The sequence below is a fragment of the Phalangium opilio genome, unplaced genomic scaffold (genome assembly GCF_054372755.1).
Source record: "Phalangium opilio isolate 3A_F unplaced genomic scaffold, DU_Popi_V2 ptg000041l_1, whole genome shotgun sequence".
Classification (NCBI taxonomy): Eukaryota; Metazoa; Arthropoda; class Arachnida; order Opiliones; family Phalangiidae; genus Phalangium; species Phalangium opilio.
Genome location: NW_028324165.1, coordinates 8,244,769 through 8,262,935, shown reverse-complemented (window position 1 = coordinate 8,262,935; position 18,167 = coordinate 8,244,769). Strand labels below are relative to the sequence as shown.

At 36.7% G+C, this 18,167-nt stretch overlaps 1 protein-coding gene and 1 long non-coding RNA gene across 3 annotated transcripts in view; one reads left to right on the top strand and one right to left on the bottom strand.

Moving 5' to 3' along the window:
* The window catches only part of LOC149679762 (uncharacterized), a 107,809-nt gene that overhangs the window by 47,086 nt on the left and 42,556 nt on the right, over window positions 1–18,167 (top strand). The gene's annotated exons all lie outside the window — the stretch shown is intronic.
* Window positions 1–18,167, bottom strand: part of LOC149679764 (extracellular serine/threonine protein CG31145) — an 83,801-nt gene that overhangs the window by 52,912 nt on the left and 12,722 nt on the right. For both annotated transcript variants that reach the window (XM_089835607.1, XM_089835608.1), the window contains exon 2: window positions 2,153–2,277. In XM_089835607.1, coding sequence (XP_089691733.1) covers window positions 2,153–2,277 — 125 coding nt within the window. The remainder of the gene's footprint in view (window positions 1–2,152; window positions 2,278–18,167) is intronic.

Sequence of the window (18,167 nt, the reverse complement as noted above, 5' to 3'; positions counted from 1 at the left end):
TCCAGACGTTAAGGCTTATGGCATTAAATGTGACATTCTGATTGGTAGGAACACGGATTTAGCTGTCATTACCTGTCAGGCAATCAGAGTTCACTTAAGTTCACTTAGTTCGGATTGAAAAAGGGTGGAATTGATTTCAAGTAAAATTCTTTTTTTGTGATCGAAATTCGTTTCGAAAAGGGTATTGTTCTAATTCGTGCGATTTTGAGTGGAAAATGTTTTATTTGACTGTTTTCTAGTGATGATTTGATTTTAGTGTTTTAGGGATGACCCCTTAATTAAATTAAATTAGAAATCTTTGTTTTAATCAGTTTCTTAGTTAAATTTAAGGGTTCATCCGTAAAACACTGTGGACAATCTCCATTTTGTTTACCACAAGGGGCACTGTTTTCGAGTTAAGATTGCATTCAGAGTATTTTACGGATGACCCCCTTAAATTTAATTAAGAAACTGATTTAGACAATGATTTCTAATTTAATTAAGGGGTCATCCCTAAAACACTTACATCAAATCTTAACTCGAAAACAGTGTCCCTTATAGTAAACAAAATGGAGGCGATAGAAGTATAGAACATTTTCGACTCAAAATGGATTTCCCAAAAGAACACTGTCCCTTAATTTATGCCACCAGACTTACGAGAAACACCCTGTACAGAGCTTTGAAGGGAAAGCATCCCCAATATTCATCATATTTTCTTTAGAAGAAAAAATAATAAAAAACGTTTCTAAAAGCTTTTTTCTTTATTTTTTTTTTTTTGGTTTCAGAATCTGATATCAAGAATATGTCCTGCGGGAAATTCGAAACGGACTTTTCCATCACAAAATGGATAAAAATGCTGGAAAAATAAACTCAACAAGTTTGCCTTCTCCCTCCTCTTCCATCTGACCCATCTTACCCTATAGAATGCATCTCTCCTTTCCATACTTCCTTCTAAATCTGGTTGGTAAGGAAGTCCTATAACATTTCGGTTTGAGTTTCGGTTTTCGAATAAACAGAGAGGAAGCATACCGACTTTAATATTAAAATCCGCTTTCAAGTATAAATAAACAAAACTTTGAAAATTTCATTTCGATTTTATACCGTTATTTTTCAGGTTGAATAAATTGAAGTATCATGTATCAAGGTCTAATTTCCCTATACTCCTTCGATTTCTTTCTTCTAAGCCTAATTTGATCTACTTTTTGCATATATTTCTAAGCCTAATTTGACCTATTTCCGTATTCATTTCTAAGCCTAATTTGACCTATTTTCGTTTTCATTTCTAAGCCTAATTCGACCTATTTCCGTATACATTAGTAAGCCTAATTCGACCTATTCTCGCATTCATTTCTAAGCCTAATTTGACCTATTTCCTTACATAATTTCTAAGCCTATTACCTCATAACATTTATAAGCATAATTTGTCACCATTATTACGACATTTTTAAGCCTAACTTGATCCAATTCCTATAATTTAAATTCCAATCCTCATTCATTTCTAAGCCTAATTTAAACTCAAATTCTCATAAATTTCTAAGCCTAATTTAAACTCAAATCCTCATAAATTTCTAAGCCTAATTTAAACTCAAATCCTCATTCCTTTCTAAGTCTAATTGCAAACATATTCCTCCAGAGTCATAAGACCGACTTCCCTCCCAAACTATTTCCAAGAAAATAGCTTGACCAACAATAACTGCAATAATTCTACCCAACCCCATCATTTACTATGCCTAATTTCGTAGATTTCCAGTTACCCGTCCCATTGTAGTAAACCTAATTGGTATTTTCCACATAAACACCTTTCGTGCTAAGCAACGCAATAAAAATAAATATTACCAGTACTGTCCGCTGCTCTTATAACAAAACAAAACAGAAGAAAAATGGACTTTAAGACACTAAGGAATAAGAAGAAAAATGGATGGATTTAGGCTTAACGTCTTTCGATGTTCCCAACTTCCCATACGAAAACCCGTGGAGAAAAGCAAAAATAATTTTTCACCATAGTTCAAAACAACATCGAAAAGTAGGCAATACAATAAGAAGCACGGAAGACTTGCCACCCAGTCCTATAGAATAACTAGGAGCACGCTAGATTGACCAAGGCTTAGCGATAAACGCGATACATAATGGGAAGAAAACACCCACATGGGGATCAATAAACAATAAAACTTACCAATATGAACAACAGGCATGGTCATCATATCCCGCATGAGGGCGTCCACTACGGCGTCGTCTTCCCTGTATAGTTCATTCTGGCTGATTCGCAGATGGAACAGCTCGAAGCGCGTCAAATTAGGCCTGAAAAAGGATAAGAAATTGATACTCTTTAATACTCCGGACAGACGAAATGACCGTCTTTATTAAACGCTACATCAATTATTCCCTGGCCCAGGGAACACTCAACAAAGGGAATGCCAAGAATTGACTCACAGTCCTTTGCCTTAGTACAAAAGGAGACGACGCTAGAACTTCACGAATGAGCCTCTTCGAGAGGGAAAGACACAGGGGTAAAGTTTGCCTTCAATCTCGCTTTTCAGCGCCTGCGCTCCAGGAGTTTCGGGCCCAGAGACAACTATGGGTCAACCCCCTTGTACGTTCCGATAATGAGGATTGCCTGCCCCCTTTTAAAGCGAAGAGTCTTACTGTGAAAACTTTATTTTATACGTTAGTGGTACAGGTACCAACGCAGAACTATTTTTAAGCACCATTCCTTTGCTGAGCGTTCCCTGTCAGACCTTCTCCCTGGAAGTGCAGACTGTAGATGGACCGAAGAAACCGTTAAATCTTTCTATTGTCTGCTTGAACGATTCCGGCTCGATATAAAAGACTATTATAGAAGAAGGCAACAACCGTTTCTTTCAGACCCTCTAACTCCCACTAAACAAATCAATAAGATTCACTCTTAATTGTTACTCATCCATAAGGTTTGTTCGACCGTATTAAGTGCAGTTTTTAATTGAATTACATTTGGGGGGAAATGGGTGGACATTATCGCAAAAATTCAAACGGGGACCAGTACTATCGGATTCCACTCATCAAGAGCTTTGAAACGAGTACCCACAAGATAGGGTTGACCTTTCGATCCGGGTTCATGACCTTTATGGACGGTTTTAATTAAAAAAGCACATAGGCGTGAAGGAAATCGTGATAAATCGAATTAAGACGAACAGCATCAGCTTCCTCTTATCAATATCATTCCAACAAGTACGTGCAAGACAGTATTTGGTGTATTTCAAAAACTTGGGTCATGAACTTTCTGGATATTGACCTTAAGGTTGACCTTAATCGAAACAGGTCATGTTTGTACTCTAATGAAAGCTCTCACTGAGTGTAATTTAATGGTACAAGTTGTAACATCGGATATTTGAACTTTTGTAACACTTTCTAACAAATGGTTTCTGTCTTCTTTTTTTTTAAGAGAGAACCTTTCGAAAGAAAAAGGAAAAACATGGTGTTCTTTCAATAACCCTAAGTTGTTTTATCTATGGGGTAAGGTTTTCTAGCGAGATAAGAAACATCTTTTATCTCATAGCACAGCGGGAACAGACTAAAGTCGGTTAAACCGTAAGCCTTTGTCCCGTATTGACATAACATCGGCCATCAAATAAGAAAAAGAAACGTTCCTGAAGTTTCAATTTCATTGAAAAGAATTCAATGTAAACTGATGGAATCCATCCAATAAAGACTTTTTCTACTTTCTACTTCAAAGTTTGTCTATTCCAACTTTTGGGGAAATTGAAATCACCTTCCATGAAAGGAAAAGTCTCATAACAACGTCTGAATTTGCTGTTTTTTGTCTCCAATTAATTGAGTATTTTCCTTCAAAATTTCTTGTTCAAATATTCATTATATAATGAAGTTAATTCACGTAAAACCTTCTAATAGCTTTACAGAACGATAAAACGTTAGGCCTTGGCTACACTCAATCCCGAAAAACGTTGTAAGAAAACGCGGGAAAAAAGACTGATGTTGAAATATGTTTGAAAAGTCAATCCCCTTAAGCCTCGGTCAATGCCAAATAGACTAAGAGTATGGAGGGCCACAATGGAACCACGACCGACGCTCATTTTGTAAAAAGATGTTCCCAAAGTACTGCTGCCTCTTCCATGGAAGAAATCTAGCTACAAAACCCATTCAATATGATTAAGGAGAAAGTTGGAGTTGCTTTTTGACGGGCCAACCGTAAAAATCTATCACTTTAAGAGAGTAGCGTAATGGAGGTTAGGCTTAACGTAGAATCGCTATGACTATATGTGGTACATTTCCACTGAGACAAAGCTTAAATTTGTGAAGATAGGGGTAAAGTAGGCGGACTTTTTTTTGACGTCATAATCTGTAACCTGCCAATAACAGGCCGTAAAAGAATTAATCACTTTCTTTGTAGTGCTTGCTGTTCGTACATTTTATCCCCCCTACAATTTTCCTCATCACAATGACTTTTATAAAAGAAGATGAAGGAACGAACGAGTTAAGGCTTGCTTAAATTAGGGTTAGCTTGCATAATTTTTCAATTTTTAACAGCTGAAAAAGAGAGAATGGAAATTTAAATGCGTAAATGGTTTTTTGGGAAAAATAAAATAAAATTTCGATTTTGAAGGTCTATTATTACCAATGCATTGAAGAAATGTAAATAGCAATAGACTATTGCATTAATAACTGTCGAATGACGCAACTAACAATTCGGCACGTTTTGGAATCGCTGAACGACTAGCAGACGATTTTCAGTGGAAAAACGCAAATTTTTCAATTCAAAATTCCCTGACTTTTCCAAATTTTTCCTATAGTCATCCGCGAGGTACAAATCTAGAAGGCGACACGTTTATGACGTCACCACCCAGTCAATAGGCATGCTGTTTGCCTTGATCCATTTTCGAAATATTTTAAATTTTAAAATTAAGTAAATAACCAAATTTATTAGGTTAAATGTTTAATATCAAAAATTACTAAACACGTTTTGCAAGCAGGAAAATTTTAGAGTATTACTAATAGACAGACAGGGAATTACTAAACACGTTTTGCAAGCAGGAAACTTTTAGAGTGTTACTAACAGACAGACAGGGAATTACTAAACACGTTTTGCAAGCAGGAAACTTTTAGAGTGTTACTAACAGACAGACAGGGAATTACTAAACACGTTTTGCAAGCATGAAAATTTTAGAGTGTTACTAACAGACAGACAGGGAATTACTAAACACGATTAGCAAGCAGGAAAGTTTAAGAGTGTTACTAACAGACAGACTTATAGGGAAAACCGGCTATTTCTTATTACAACAGCAATCCTTTGATTAGTCAATGAAAATTCGGACTGGTTAATTAACCAACCAATCAGTATGTTTCTTGATAAATTTGAATACTTGATTATTACGTTTCGTAAGATCTTTTTTGATAAGAAATATTATTATTAAATTGTTTTGGCTTCAATACCTCCACCGAATTGATTTTGATCTCAACAAGGAGTCTCTCATCTCAAGTCCCAGCTGAAACGCCTTTTTAATTAAATTTTCTTTCCACAGAATCGAGAAATTTATGCTGCATGCTCTAACTTAATAACACCTAGCCATTTTTCTTCGCAGCTCTCATTAAATTATACAAATATTACAGGCGAGATAGAATTTAAAAAAATATTTAACTAGGCATAGACGTTTCAGATCTTATAACGACATCTTTGATGTTGTTAATTTGTAACTAATAAGGCCTAGAATTAAATGCCTTAGAATTCTAAATTTGTTTTATGAATCAGGAATGCATATAGACAATTGGAATCATTGTGTAGCCGTTTTCTCAACTTATCTATAGCCAAACTTTGTGGGAAGATGAGCTAGACCAGAAGTGAGATGAGACTAGAAGTACTGAGCTAACCAAATTCTTCACTCGGCGAAAGTGAATATTCTTGATAACACACGAACGGTTGGCCCTCTAGTAGCGGTTTCTGAATTTTCCCTCCAAAACGTGAGACGCTCGTGGCGGTAGCGGCCGAACTAGATTGAAGCACAGGCGTCCGTGTTCCGCGGCTTTAGGTTGAGGGGAAGGGAATAGGAAATGTTTTTGGAACTCGACCAATTTTTTTCTCTGTAGTGTAGGCGCGATGGAAGCGGCATAAAATCCTCAAATTTGTTCACTAGTGCCAGGATCTACTACCAATGCTTGAGGCCTTCACTTCTAGTCTCATCTCACTTCTGGCTAGTTTTATCATTATGTATGAGGAATTTTACCTTCAGAATAATCTATATCAGTGCCTGTTGCACCTAGAGTGCATGACCACGCTCCGCTACCAACCAATGACATCACAAAATATGACGCCTGCTTTAAAAGTACTCGAGTCTAGTCTGAATCGGCCTTTAATAAACGTATCTAGACACGTCACCGGCAACTATTTCCACCCTGTACGTTAAAATAACTTAAAAGATGACATAATTTTTACCTGTCCAATGTTCACAGAGAGTTATAAATCCCTCAAACATAAATTTAATTATCATAATAACAAAAACCTTCCTATTTTTAAAGCCTTTACAATTCACAGAACATTCATCGCTCAATAAATCAAAGACACTAAAGAATCCTGAATAAAACTGAACAGCTTGGCCTTAAGCCTTGGTCAGAAAACAGGTGTTAAGCCTTATTTACGGTAAATTTACATCGTATAACAACAATAACCTGAAGAAAGAAAAAAAAAAACGAAAAACATAAACCTCCCGCTAGGCCTAATTGTTTGTGAAATACCAATGCTACGGAAGAGCAGACTCTAAACATTAATTTCTAAATAAAAGGGGCGAGGTTTGTTGCTTGCTAATTTAGGCTATATAGTCATTAAAAGTAGGCCTATATGTTTAGTAATTAGAAAGAGAGGGTTTATAGGCTTAATTTGAAACCCCTTGGAAATGCCAGACAAAGACGGTAGTCTATTTCTCCAGGGATAAAGATAGCCAATGCCAAAGCCAATACAAATAGAGTCCTGACTATCGGCAAGGGCAAATAGAGATAAAAGAAAGTGTAATTTACGTGGACCCTGATCGAATGAACGAAGGCAATTATTTACTGCCCTATCATGGTATAATTGCGCTTGAATACTAGAGCTAGTACTTGGGCAAAACGAAGTACATTTTTCATAAGTTTATAAGATATGTTACATGATAAGTATGACACCACCTATACTTCGTAATGCTACTGAGAGACTTACAGCTCGAGATAACTAGTTCGAGAACGACAAACGAGAATTGCAGACTACAGTGCATCTTCCAAGAGATCAAGAATTGGAGTACGTAGTAAATATCATACTGAACACTACGGATAAAGCATCTACCCAATCCAGTTTCTAACTTTCTGTTATTTCAATTTGCCTTTGATATAAGCTTGTATGGAGAAAAAATGAAGGGAGAAATTTTCCAAACCCTTTCCGGGGAGACCTTTAAGGGGATTCTCATAGACATCAAAAATATTATGCACAATAACTTAAAGAAATCCTTTTCTTGGGTTCTACATCCCGAGGAAAACAGAAAACCGCTAAAACAACCCGATTCTAGAACCTAATGGACCTCCTCAAAGGTAAGTACAGCAGCGTTTTTTGTGTTTTGTATTTCTTAAATCTATGAGGACAGTTGAAAGAGTTCCTTTCTTTGTGGCACGGGTAATGAGGAAACCAGGATTCCGAACAAAAGGGGATCTGGACCTAAGCCAAGGTTAATTCAAAAGCTGGTTTAGTGTCAATACTCTGTGTAGCAATACAGAAAATAGCAATCATCGTGTGGCATCCATTTTCTCAACGTATTTTAGGCAGCTTTTTTTGTTTTTAAGAGCTAGACTAATCATTATATATGACGAGTTTTACCCAAGCGAATAATCTATCTCAATGCACGCATGACCACGCTCTGCTACCAACCAATGTATGAAATCACAGTTAGAAAGACGTTGACCATATTATGAGGCGTGACGGAGATAGTAAGGTCTCAAGCCCGACCCACAAAACCCGCATAGAAATAAACATGGGGACGCAATGATTCCAATTAGTTGTATGTATTCCTTGATGAATAATAAATAGTTTTCGTTATAGGAGAACCACTTTAAACTTGCAGAAGAACGAAATCTATACGTAATTTCACAAACGCGTTCTTTGGTTCAAATATGAAGTTTCAAATAACCTTTTTGTCAAATAATCCTGACAAAAGAACAGTAGGATCATTCAGTGCAGCTCTGAACTACTCTGGAGCAGCTTTTCCTGTTCTCTTCCCTTATTTTATCAATTGGAAAAGAGTTCCGGGTTTCGTTAGTGAATAAATACTCAGATCTCTTTACTCGGAATCCTTCAATTATCAGGAAAGGACAAAAAAAATACATTGGGAGAGAAAACTACCGAGAAAGATTGGTAATTTTCGAACATAGTTCTTCGATCACATACCAAACTAATTAAGATGAAATGGAATTTGCCGACAGGAAAGTAATCCAAGAAGCTAAGAGATTGTTATTACGATTGTGATGCTGTTGAACTGCAACAACACGACTACAATAATTGGAAAGAGAAGTTGATTTTCGAGCCGCCATTTTCCAAGATGGCGGATGATTAATATCAAAATATGTACAGCTCGTCTATTGGATTTACTAGATCAGTGTACGAAATTTCAAAAGTATCGGTTGAAAATTATGCATGTTATAGCGTCAAGAAGTTTGGATTGCTTTTCGCCCCACCATTTTCCAATATGGCGGAGGATTTATTCTGTATAATTCTATACAGCTCAGCTAGTATATATTACAGATCAGTCTACAAAATAGCAGACATATTGGTGTTAATCTAAGAATGTTATCGTCTCAGAAAGTTTGGATTACTTTTTGTGCCACCATTTCACAAGATGGCGGAGTTTTTAAACCAAAATGTATACAGCTCAGCTATTATATATTACAGATCAGTCTACAAAATAACAGACGAATCTGTATTAATTTGAGAATGTTGTCGTCTCAGAAAGTTTGGATTACTTTTCTTTCCTTCATTTTCCAAGATGGCGGAGTTTTTAAAACAAAATCTATTCAGCCCGGCTATTATATGTAACAGATCAGTCTACAAAATAGCAGACGAATCTGTATTAATTTAAGAATATTACCGTCTTAGAAAATTTGGATTACTTTTCTTTCCACCATTTTCCAGGATGGCGGTGAATTAAAACCATAAACTATACATTTAAATTTATACCTACATATTCACGCTTCATATTATGAATCATACATTTAACCGAACTGAACTGAACAGACAGTAAAACCTCCATACACTCAAATTCAGTTAGAAAGTATCGAAGGCAAGCTGCATCACATTACGTTTTATTTACTCATTAAATCCACTTTAACAAACGAAAATTCAACCGAAATTTAAAAATTTAATACTTTCCTTTTAAAATAAATGAATTTCTTGATTAATTTAGCAAAATAAATACGAAACCAAATTTAATTTAAGGAACTGTTTACCGGAATAAATTAATGAGTTCCTAAACTATAAACTTGAGATAATGAAGTACGAAATAAACCCTTCTTTTTCTCCATCCTTATTTTCTAAAAATTGTTTTTACAAAGTTTAATATTAGAAAGAAATTTTTTATCTACGCTACGCCTTGGCAAGAAGTGATATCTAGTATATTAGGGAGAAGGTAAAAGATGCCTAAGTATTCGCGCCATAGTCCTGCAGTCCCCCTTTCAAAATACAAGGGGGGGGGGGCGAAAAAGGAGGCCGGGATATTTCGCAGCCTCTCCTCAGTCGGAAAATACACTGTAATTTTGGTCATTCGCGTCGCGCTGACGTGAGTTTCCAAGAACCAATGAGATGCTGGTTGTAATTTAGAGGCGGCGGGGATTAACTCCGGACCTACTATACGTTTGGGCTCGAGATATCGCTTCTTGGCCTTGGCTTCTTAGTTCTTTCTTAGGTACTTCGCTTTCAAGTTTCAACACAAAAACCATTTCTTAGCATTTTCAAAAGAATTAAAAAATTGCTTACAATAAACGAGAAAGTTACCTACATACTCAGTACCGAGAAACTTTGAAACTGTCATTAATATTCATAAGAAAGTCAACTTAACACGGTACGGAATTTAAAGATTTGTGGACATTGCCTTAATATGTCACCAAATACCTCAAGGGGACAAAAATGGACTCTTTTTTTCGTTCTTTTCTTTTGCAAATGAAGAAAATCGAAAAATGTTTTTTAAACAAGAAGAGAAAAATATAATGAGTACAAAAGACTTGTAAGTCATTTAAGGGAAGATGAACTGTTTTGGTTATTTTGCGTTTGAAATACGATTTGGGAAGTGTGAAGAATTTTATTTGTTAGTATAAAAATAATATAAAATAATTAATTTTGGGAACATACAGGGTGTTTCTGATAAGTCTGGTGGCATAAATGAAGAGGGATGTTTGTTCTTTGGGAAAACGATTTTTGAGTGGAAAATGTTCTATACTTCTATCACCTCCATTTTGTTTACCACAAGGGACAATGCTGTTTTCAAGTTAAGATTGTTAAGAGTATTTTACGGATGATCCCTTAAATTTAATTAAGAAACTGATTTAGACAATGATTAATTAATAATTTAATTAAGGGGTCATCCCTAATGAACTCAAATCAAATCATAACTCGAAAACAGAGTGTCCCTTGTGGAAAACAAAATGGAGGCGATGGAAGTATAGAACATTTTCGACTCAAAATCGATTCCCAACATCCCCCTTAATTTATGCCACCACCAGACTTATCAGAAACACCCTGTACACATAAAGGCCTCAGAAGGTTTTTTGTATGGTATTGTTCTGTATGATCTACACAGCTACTAGAATATAAAACAACTTAAAAACATATTTCAAATCAATATTATTTATTACTCATGGACTGGCAGTGGTGTTTTGAAATAATTTTGAAATTTTAATTTCGAATATGGTACGTATAGCCTTCATCTTCCTTGGAATAAAAGGGTTGTAAGTATAGTCAAGTGATTCGTTGGTATAGTCCAGAATTCTTGAGATGTTTTCTGAATTTGTATGGGATCACAAGTATAAGCCTCAAATAGTAAATGGTATGTACAGTACTTTAGTACCAGTTTAATTAAGCGTATGTTTCGGGGGGCCTTTATTACCCCAGTAGCAAAGACGAATATTTTCGAGGTACTTGGACATTTATTTAGCTTTGGGGCTTATTTCTCCAGCAGAAATGGAATAAACATACGGTTTGGAGTTATTATACAAGGAGGTCTCGTGTTGATGGCGTTTAATTCCGTTTATAAGGTGGTTCTATCGCCTCCATTTTGTTTTCCACAAGGGACACTGTTTTCGAGTTATGATTTGATGAGTGTTTTAGAAATCATTGTCCAGGGTTCATACAACTTTTGCAAAACAAATTTTCCTGAGATCTCCAGGTTTTTCCCCATATACTTCCCTGAGATCTCCAGGTTTTTCCCCATATACTTACCTGAGATCTCCAGGTTTTTCCCCATATACTTCCCTGAGTTATCCAGGTTTTTCCCCCCTTTATGGAGCAAATGTTAACGAAGGAGGGGGGGGCAAATATGACTATTACATAATCAAAGGACATCCCCGTATCTCTAATATAACCAGAGTTATGAGCCTCCAAAGTATGGTGTAATGTTAATCCTATGGAGGGTATGTTTATGAACATTTTGCTTAATTACTCGGCCCCTGTTTGACGCAAGTTTCCCTAATTTCCCTGAATTTTACTAAAAATTAGAAATTTCCCTGAACTTTCCCTGAGTTTTTGTCAACTATTCATTTCCCCGATTTTTCCAGGTTTTCCTCGTTTTCCAGGTTTGAATGAACCCTCTTAAATTTATGGGGTCATCAGTAAAATACTGAAAACAGTGGACCGGATGGCAAAATATCAAATCGTATTCAATCGCTCCATGAAACCATGCTAAATTATCTCCTTATTTAGTTTCACCCAGGACGGGCTCACATTCTGCCTGAAATGCTGTACTGCACAAGTCAAATTACGAATTCTAGACGCGGCGCTATTTTCTCCTTGAAATTTATGAGATATTTAGAAGAGGGTTCCTCTTTAATCTATGCAAATTTTAAGACGAGAAACCGTTTTTTTCCTCTTTCCTAATATTTCCAAGAGGCAATTTCACATTTTTCTTTAATTTAAAAATGATTTTAAATAAAGAATATTTAGTTTTCTTTCTTTTTCAAAGAAAGGTGACGTTTTTCCTCAACGAGTTCTTACTTTGGAATTTGATCCTGAACAACAAAATATAGAGTAATGGCAGCCCTCTACCTTCGACTGTATTAAAATGATAGTGGAAATAACATGGGGTGCCATTAGTCTATAGCTTGAAATCCATAAATTTTATTATTCTAGAAAGAAATTTTGAGTTGTTGTTGACCTTTTTAACATAATGAACTTTACACTCTAGCGTCTAGCATTCCAGATAAAAGACTATAGCTAAGAAGCTACACGGCGTTTGCCCGGGTGTTTTAAATGGTCTGGAAACCAACCCGGAAGAGTTTCCAGTCTATTTTAGATACAGCCAGGGATAGATTTAATTTTAGAAGTAGGAATGGAGAACAGAGTAATCTGGGCGCGCGTCAAAGTCCCGGACCCCCTTCCACGGGAGGGAGGGGTATGAAAGAAGAGGTCATAGCGACAGAGGTCAAAAGGAATTACGTAGTATTTTTCGCCGTCCCCGTCAGCAACGTCATCAAAACGTAGTTTAAGTGAACCAATAAGATAATTTAAACTTTTCGTTACGTGTTGGAGGGAGGGGCTCTATACTGTGTGGTCTATGAGTCGGAACAACTGAAGTAAATACTAACCGTTCAATCCATTCTTATTTCTAAAATTAAATCTATCCCTGGTTTAAATAAAGAATAAAAACTCGTCAATTTAAGGAAACAAATATACTTGGCAATTTTTAACTTTTCGCTAAGGGATTTCAAATTATAATTTCATTTATCTCTTTCAAAAGCTAGTATGTTATCAAGACACAAAGGGAAAATTAAAAGATAGGGCCAGGCGGAGGAGGAAGGGGGGGAGGGGCTAGTTGCCACTAATGATAATGACTTCCAAGTTAATCCGCATTTTAAGGCCCTTGAATCCGTGTCTCCTTTATGGCCGCATACAGGGTGTTTATTAAAGAACTGTATCAAAGTCAGGAATTAGGGTTCAAATCCAAAAAAAAAACAGGGTTTTATACACCATAACCCATCAAACAGGAAACAATTTACTTAATAATACCAATCGCTAAAATCCTTAATTTTGATGAATTTAGATGGTAAAATTATTTATTTTTAAAGATAGTTTAAGATATTATTTCAACCTCAAAAGTACTATTTTTTATGAAATTTTTTTAATGAGTGTCTTTTGAATTTACTGCAATTCACGCAACTGCCAGATATAAATAACCCAATAAAACCCAGAAAAAACCCTAAAAAAGCCACAAAGAAAACTGAAAAACTCCACCAGAAAAACCCCCAATAACACCCACAAAACAAAAACGCAGAAAAAACCCTATAAAATCCACAAAACCCTAAAAAACCCTAGTAAAGCCCATAAAAAAAACCCTAGTAAAACCCATAAAAAACCTCAATAAAAACCCAAAAAACCCTAATAAAACCCAAAAAAACCCCTTAAGAACCCTAGTAAAGTCCACAAAAACCCTAGTAAAACCCACAAAAACTGTAATAAAACCCATAAAAAACCCTCAATAAAACCCAAACAAACCCTAATGAAACCCAGAAAAAAACCAATAAAACACCACCCAACCTTTGAAAAGGGGTCTATTAGAATTTACTAAACGTGATAGAACCTCTAGTTAAAAAAAACCACTGATTTCTGTGGCGAGGGCTTCGTGAATAATAAATACAAACACCCACTTTAGCCTAACACACCCTGTACATACAGAATGTTACGTTTCCTTTCCCAGGATCCGAATTAAACGAGGGGCTGGGGTATATATATACACTATATCCTTAACATGCCTTGAGCTTATTGTCAAGCCTCATAATTGGACTTACAATTAAGCGATCCGAATTTAAACTTTCTACTAAAGTGTCGACGACGTCTTTATAACACAATTGCCGAGAAGGAAGACGAAACAAACGAAAGTAGCTAGGTCTCTTTAATTTCTAAGCGTTGATTATATTTTAAACCGGATCTAATTTATTTAAAAAGAAAGTGTTAATGGACGCTAATAGCTTTATAAGTATTTCCTTTGTTGGGCAGCACTTAATAAATAAAATTCAACCCAACGCAACTCAACACGCATGACTAACATAAACTCAACTTCTAAATTAGCCGTCCTTATTTGAGGCCCACTCTAACTATAACCAAGAAGAGATATCTAGTTTACTAGGGAGGAGGTAAAAATTCGCCCCCACATTTCCAGCTTTATCTCCAATCCAAACGTATAGTAGGTCCGGAGTTAATCCCCGCCGCCTCTAAATTACAACCAGCATCTCATTGGTTCTTGAAAACTCACGTCAGCGCGGCCAACGCGAATGACGGGAAAATTACAGTCATATTTTCCGACTGAGGAGAGGCAGGTGAAATAGCCCGGCCTCCTTTTACGTCCCCCCTCGTATTTTGAAAGGGGGACTGGGACTATGGCGCGCGAATACTTAGGCATCTTATACCTTCTCCCTAATAAACTAGATATCACTTCTTGGTAGACATAGAAAAATATACCTTAATTTATATTATAAGTTTATAATGCATGATAAACTTATGTCTATATATATATATATATAGACATATATGAAAAAAAAAGAAATTGAAAAAGAAATTACTTATTATTTGATCTAAACTTTGGTTCTTTTGGGATATCTGCACGGTATTGCACGGTATAGAGTTTCTTCTCTATTGGATGGATGCAATTTAATACACGTCTCCTTCAGTTGTAGGCCATCCATCTTCCGTGAACAATACATCTCTATATTTAAAGCTCCCCCTTTAACAATGAAGCGTACTGCTTCCTTTCTTCTTCCTTTTTCATATCTTTTGCTTCCAAGCTTAACCTTTTCCAGCTCCAAGAACACGGTACAACAGTACAACAGAACCAGTCTACCCTTTTAGACCAAGTACTTTATCATAGAATATATCATACGTAACATAATAAGAATAAATATGACATTTCCAACGGAAGGCTAGCTTGTTTCCTATCACGTTATCAAGAATGCATACAGATAGGAATATTTGTGTTACTAGCTATTTTCACTCAACGTATCTATAGGTATATTTGTGGGAGGAGCAAGCTAGATTGATCATTATCTATGACGAATTTTACCTAGCGAATTAATAACCAATCTCGATGCCTGTTGCGCGCCTGTTGGATCTCACGTTGATACCAATTAATGAAATCACAGCTATAAAGTCGTCAGAATTATGAGGCATGACCCGTGGTTATAGTTCTCAAGCCAAGACCACAAAACCAGTGTTGAAATTAACATGGGATGTAAGGGGCCACAATTATTCCTAGTAACTGTATGCATCCTGCTATGAATCATATCCCTCTCGACCAAAGAAAGTTTTTGATAGAGGCATAAGTATACAGGGTGTTTCTGATAAGTCTGGGGTGTGTTCTTTGGTCGATTTTGAGTTGAAAATGTTCTATCTCCTTTATGATTTGGTGGGTGTTTTAGGGATGACCCCTTAATTAAATTAGAAATCATTGTCTATATCAGTTTCTTAATTAAATTTAACGGGTTATCCCTAAATCATAACTCGAAAACAGAGTGTCCCTTGTTGCCAACAAAATGGCGATAGAACATTTTCGACTCAAAATCGATTTCCCAAAGAATAGACATCGCCCTTAATTTATGCCATCCAGACTTATCAGAAACACCCTGTATAGATACATTTATCTCTTAACTCTTTATTATAACGTAAAGGAATTTTGACCCCGTTTGACCTTAGGGGGGCTAAGGGAGAGGCTCCAACAAGTTTAGTTTAGTCTGTTGCAAGTATGCCTGTACTCCTCCTCTCTAGGGGAAAGAAGTGGAAGTGTAGAGAAGAGGCCCTTGTTTTGGCTACGCTCTTCTTTTTAAATTAAAGTGGTGCCATCGTAGATCAACTACCGACCAACGATTAATATCGCACGCTGCTATCCAGCATGATTATGTTGTCAAATTAGAGGAGAGGTTCCCATTACACACTGTATAAGGTGTAGGTTTCTAATAGAGTATTAAAAATCCAACAGAGATGTTAGCGAAAACGTGAAGAGGTCGAAAAAGGTGATTTTGTTCCCTTATAAAGGCAAAATAAGCCCTTTCATGATTTGCGTCAGGGATAGATTTGATTTTACAAGTAGGAATGGAGAACAGAGTAATCTAGGCGCCCGTCAAAGTCCCGGACGGGGGGGGTATGAAAGAAGAGGCGGGTCATAGCGACAGAGGAATTACGTATTTTTCGCCGTCCCCGTCAGCAACGTCATCAAAACGTAGTTTAAATGAGCAGCCAATAAGATAATTTAAACTTTTCGTTACGACGTGTTGGAGGGAGGGGCTCTATACTGAGTGGTCTGAGTCGGAATAACTGAAGTAAATACTAATTAGCCGTTCTCCATTCCTATTTCTAAAATTAAATCTATCCCTGGACTTGTTTTCAAACTAAAACCCTGCAAATTCAATGACCTTTATAATGGTCCATTTTTTTCTCTGACCTGCATGGTGGCAACCCTGTACAAAACTATATACCTAACACCCTTCAACCCTGCAACCTGCGTAATACGTTTGAGATTCAGTTAGGCAAATTGAATTGGTCCACACCCTAAATACACGATGGCCATGGCAATCCAATATCCATAATTCCTTCAAAAGCGACTCAGCACTCTCTCTCAAAACGAATGAACGCCACTCTCTTATCACCTTGATACGACAACCCAACCAAATAAACAGAATGATTTTCAATGATTGCAATAGGAAAATCACTCAGTCTACACCGTCCGGTCCTGCTTTTCAAGTGGATAAGATAGTACAGTGTACAAGAGTCCCTGCTAAAACATAACCAGGCAAGCGATCGCAATATATACACCTTTTCATTCACTAATGGCTTTTATTTGTTCGGCAGCGGCTATGCCGAAGTGCATTTATAGCTAGCTTATACCATTATCGCCTTATCCTACATTGAAGACGAGATAAAGGTTTAACGGGAATATCCCTTAATTGATTGTGATGACATAAGCGAGAACATATAAGCCTATACACACCTGCTTTCCGGGTCCGTAGGTGACTAAGAACCGGTCCTAAGTGTATTATTATTATGGGGAAAGGGCACGCATTAGGCGACGTATGACAAGTTACAGCTATTTTTCATTTAATATCGATTGTATTAACGGGTTAGCGCGTGGGAGAGTCAGTATGCAGCTTATTGATTGGTGGAAATAGTTTAATATACGCTTTAAAATAATAGGTGTATATATATAGGCAAGCACACTTAATTAGCATCGGATTTAATTTATTAATTGAGCTTTGAATTTTCCAAAAGTCGGTTGTAGAGTCTGGTGTGTTGACCTCCTTGTTTTGTTAAGACATAAGAAACATTGATGGGTATGTTTACAACAAAGACGTAATGGTTTCAAACAATACGGACCATCCAAATTTGGTGCAGGACTGGTGACTTTGAAATACCCTTATCTAACGTCTTTGGGTCAACATACCGTGCGTCCTATTAATGATCCGTATTAACCCTATTTCAAGCAGACGATAACTACGCCCCGCCTCTTTTGATAAGAGTCTACGTGTGACTATTTCCTTAATTGTTTTAGGGGCTAATCAATGTTTGAGTGGCCGACCATGTTGTATATCTTGGTATAACTAAATGTTGAAGACACCAACGTGTTCTTTGACACTTTCCACTACGCAGTTTGACGCAAAGATCATATCATACCAAGAAGCGATATCTAGTTTATTAGGGAGAAGGTTTAAGATGCCTAAGTATTCGCGCGCCATAGTCCCAGTCCCCCTTTCAAAATACAAGGGGGGACGTAAAAGGAGGCCCCGGGCTATTTCGCTACACTCTCCTCAGTCGGAAAATACGACTGTAATTTTCGTCATTCGCGTAGGTCGCGCTGACGTGAGTTTTCAAGAACCAATGAGATGCTGGTTGTAATTTAGAGGCCGGGACTAACTCCGGACACCTACGTTTAGACTGGAGATAAAGCTGGAAATGTGGCGCGAATTTATACCTTCTCCCTAGCAAACTAGATATAACTTCT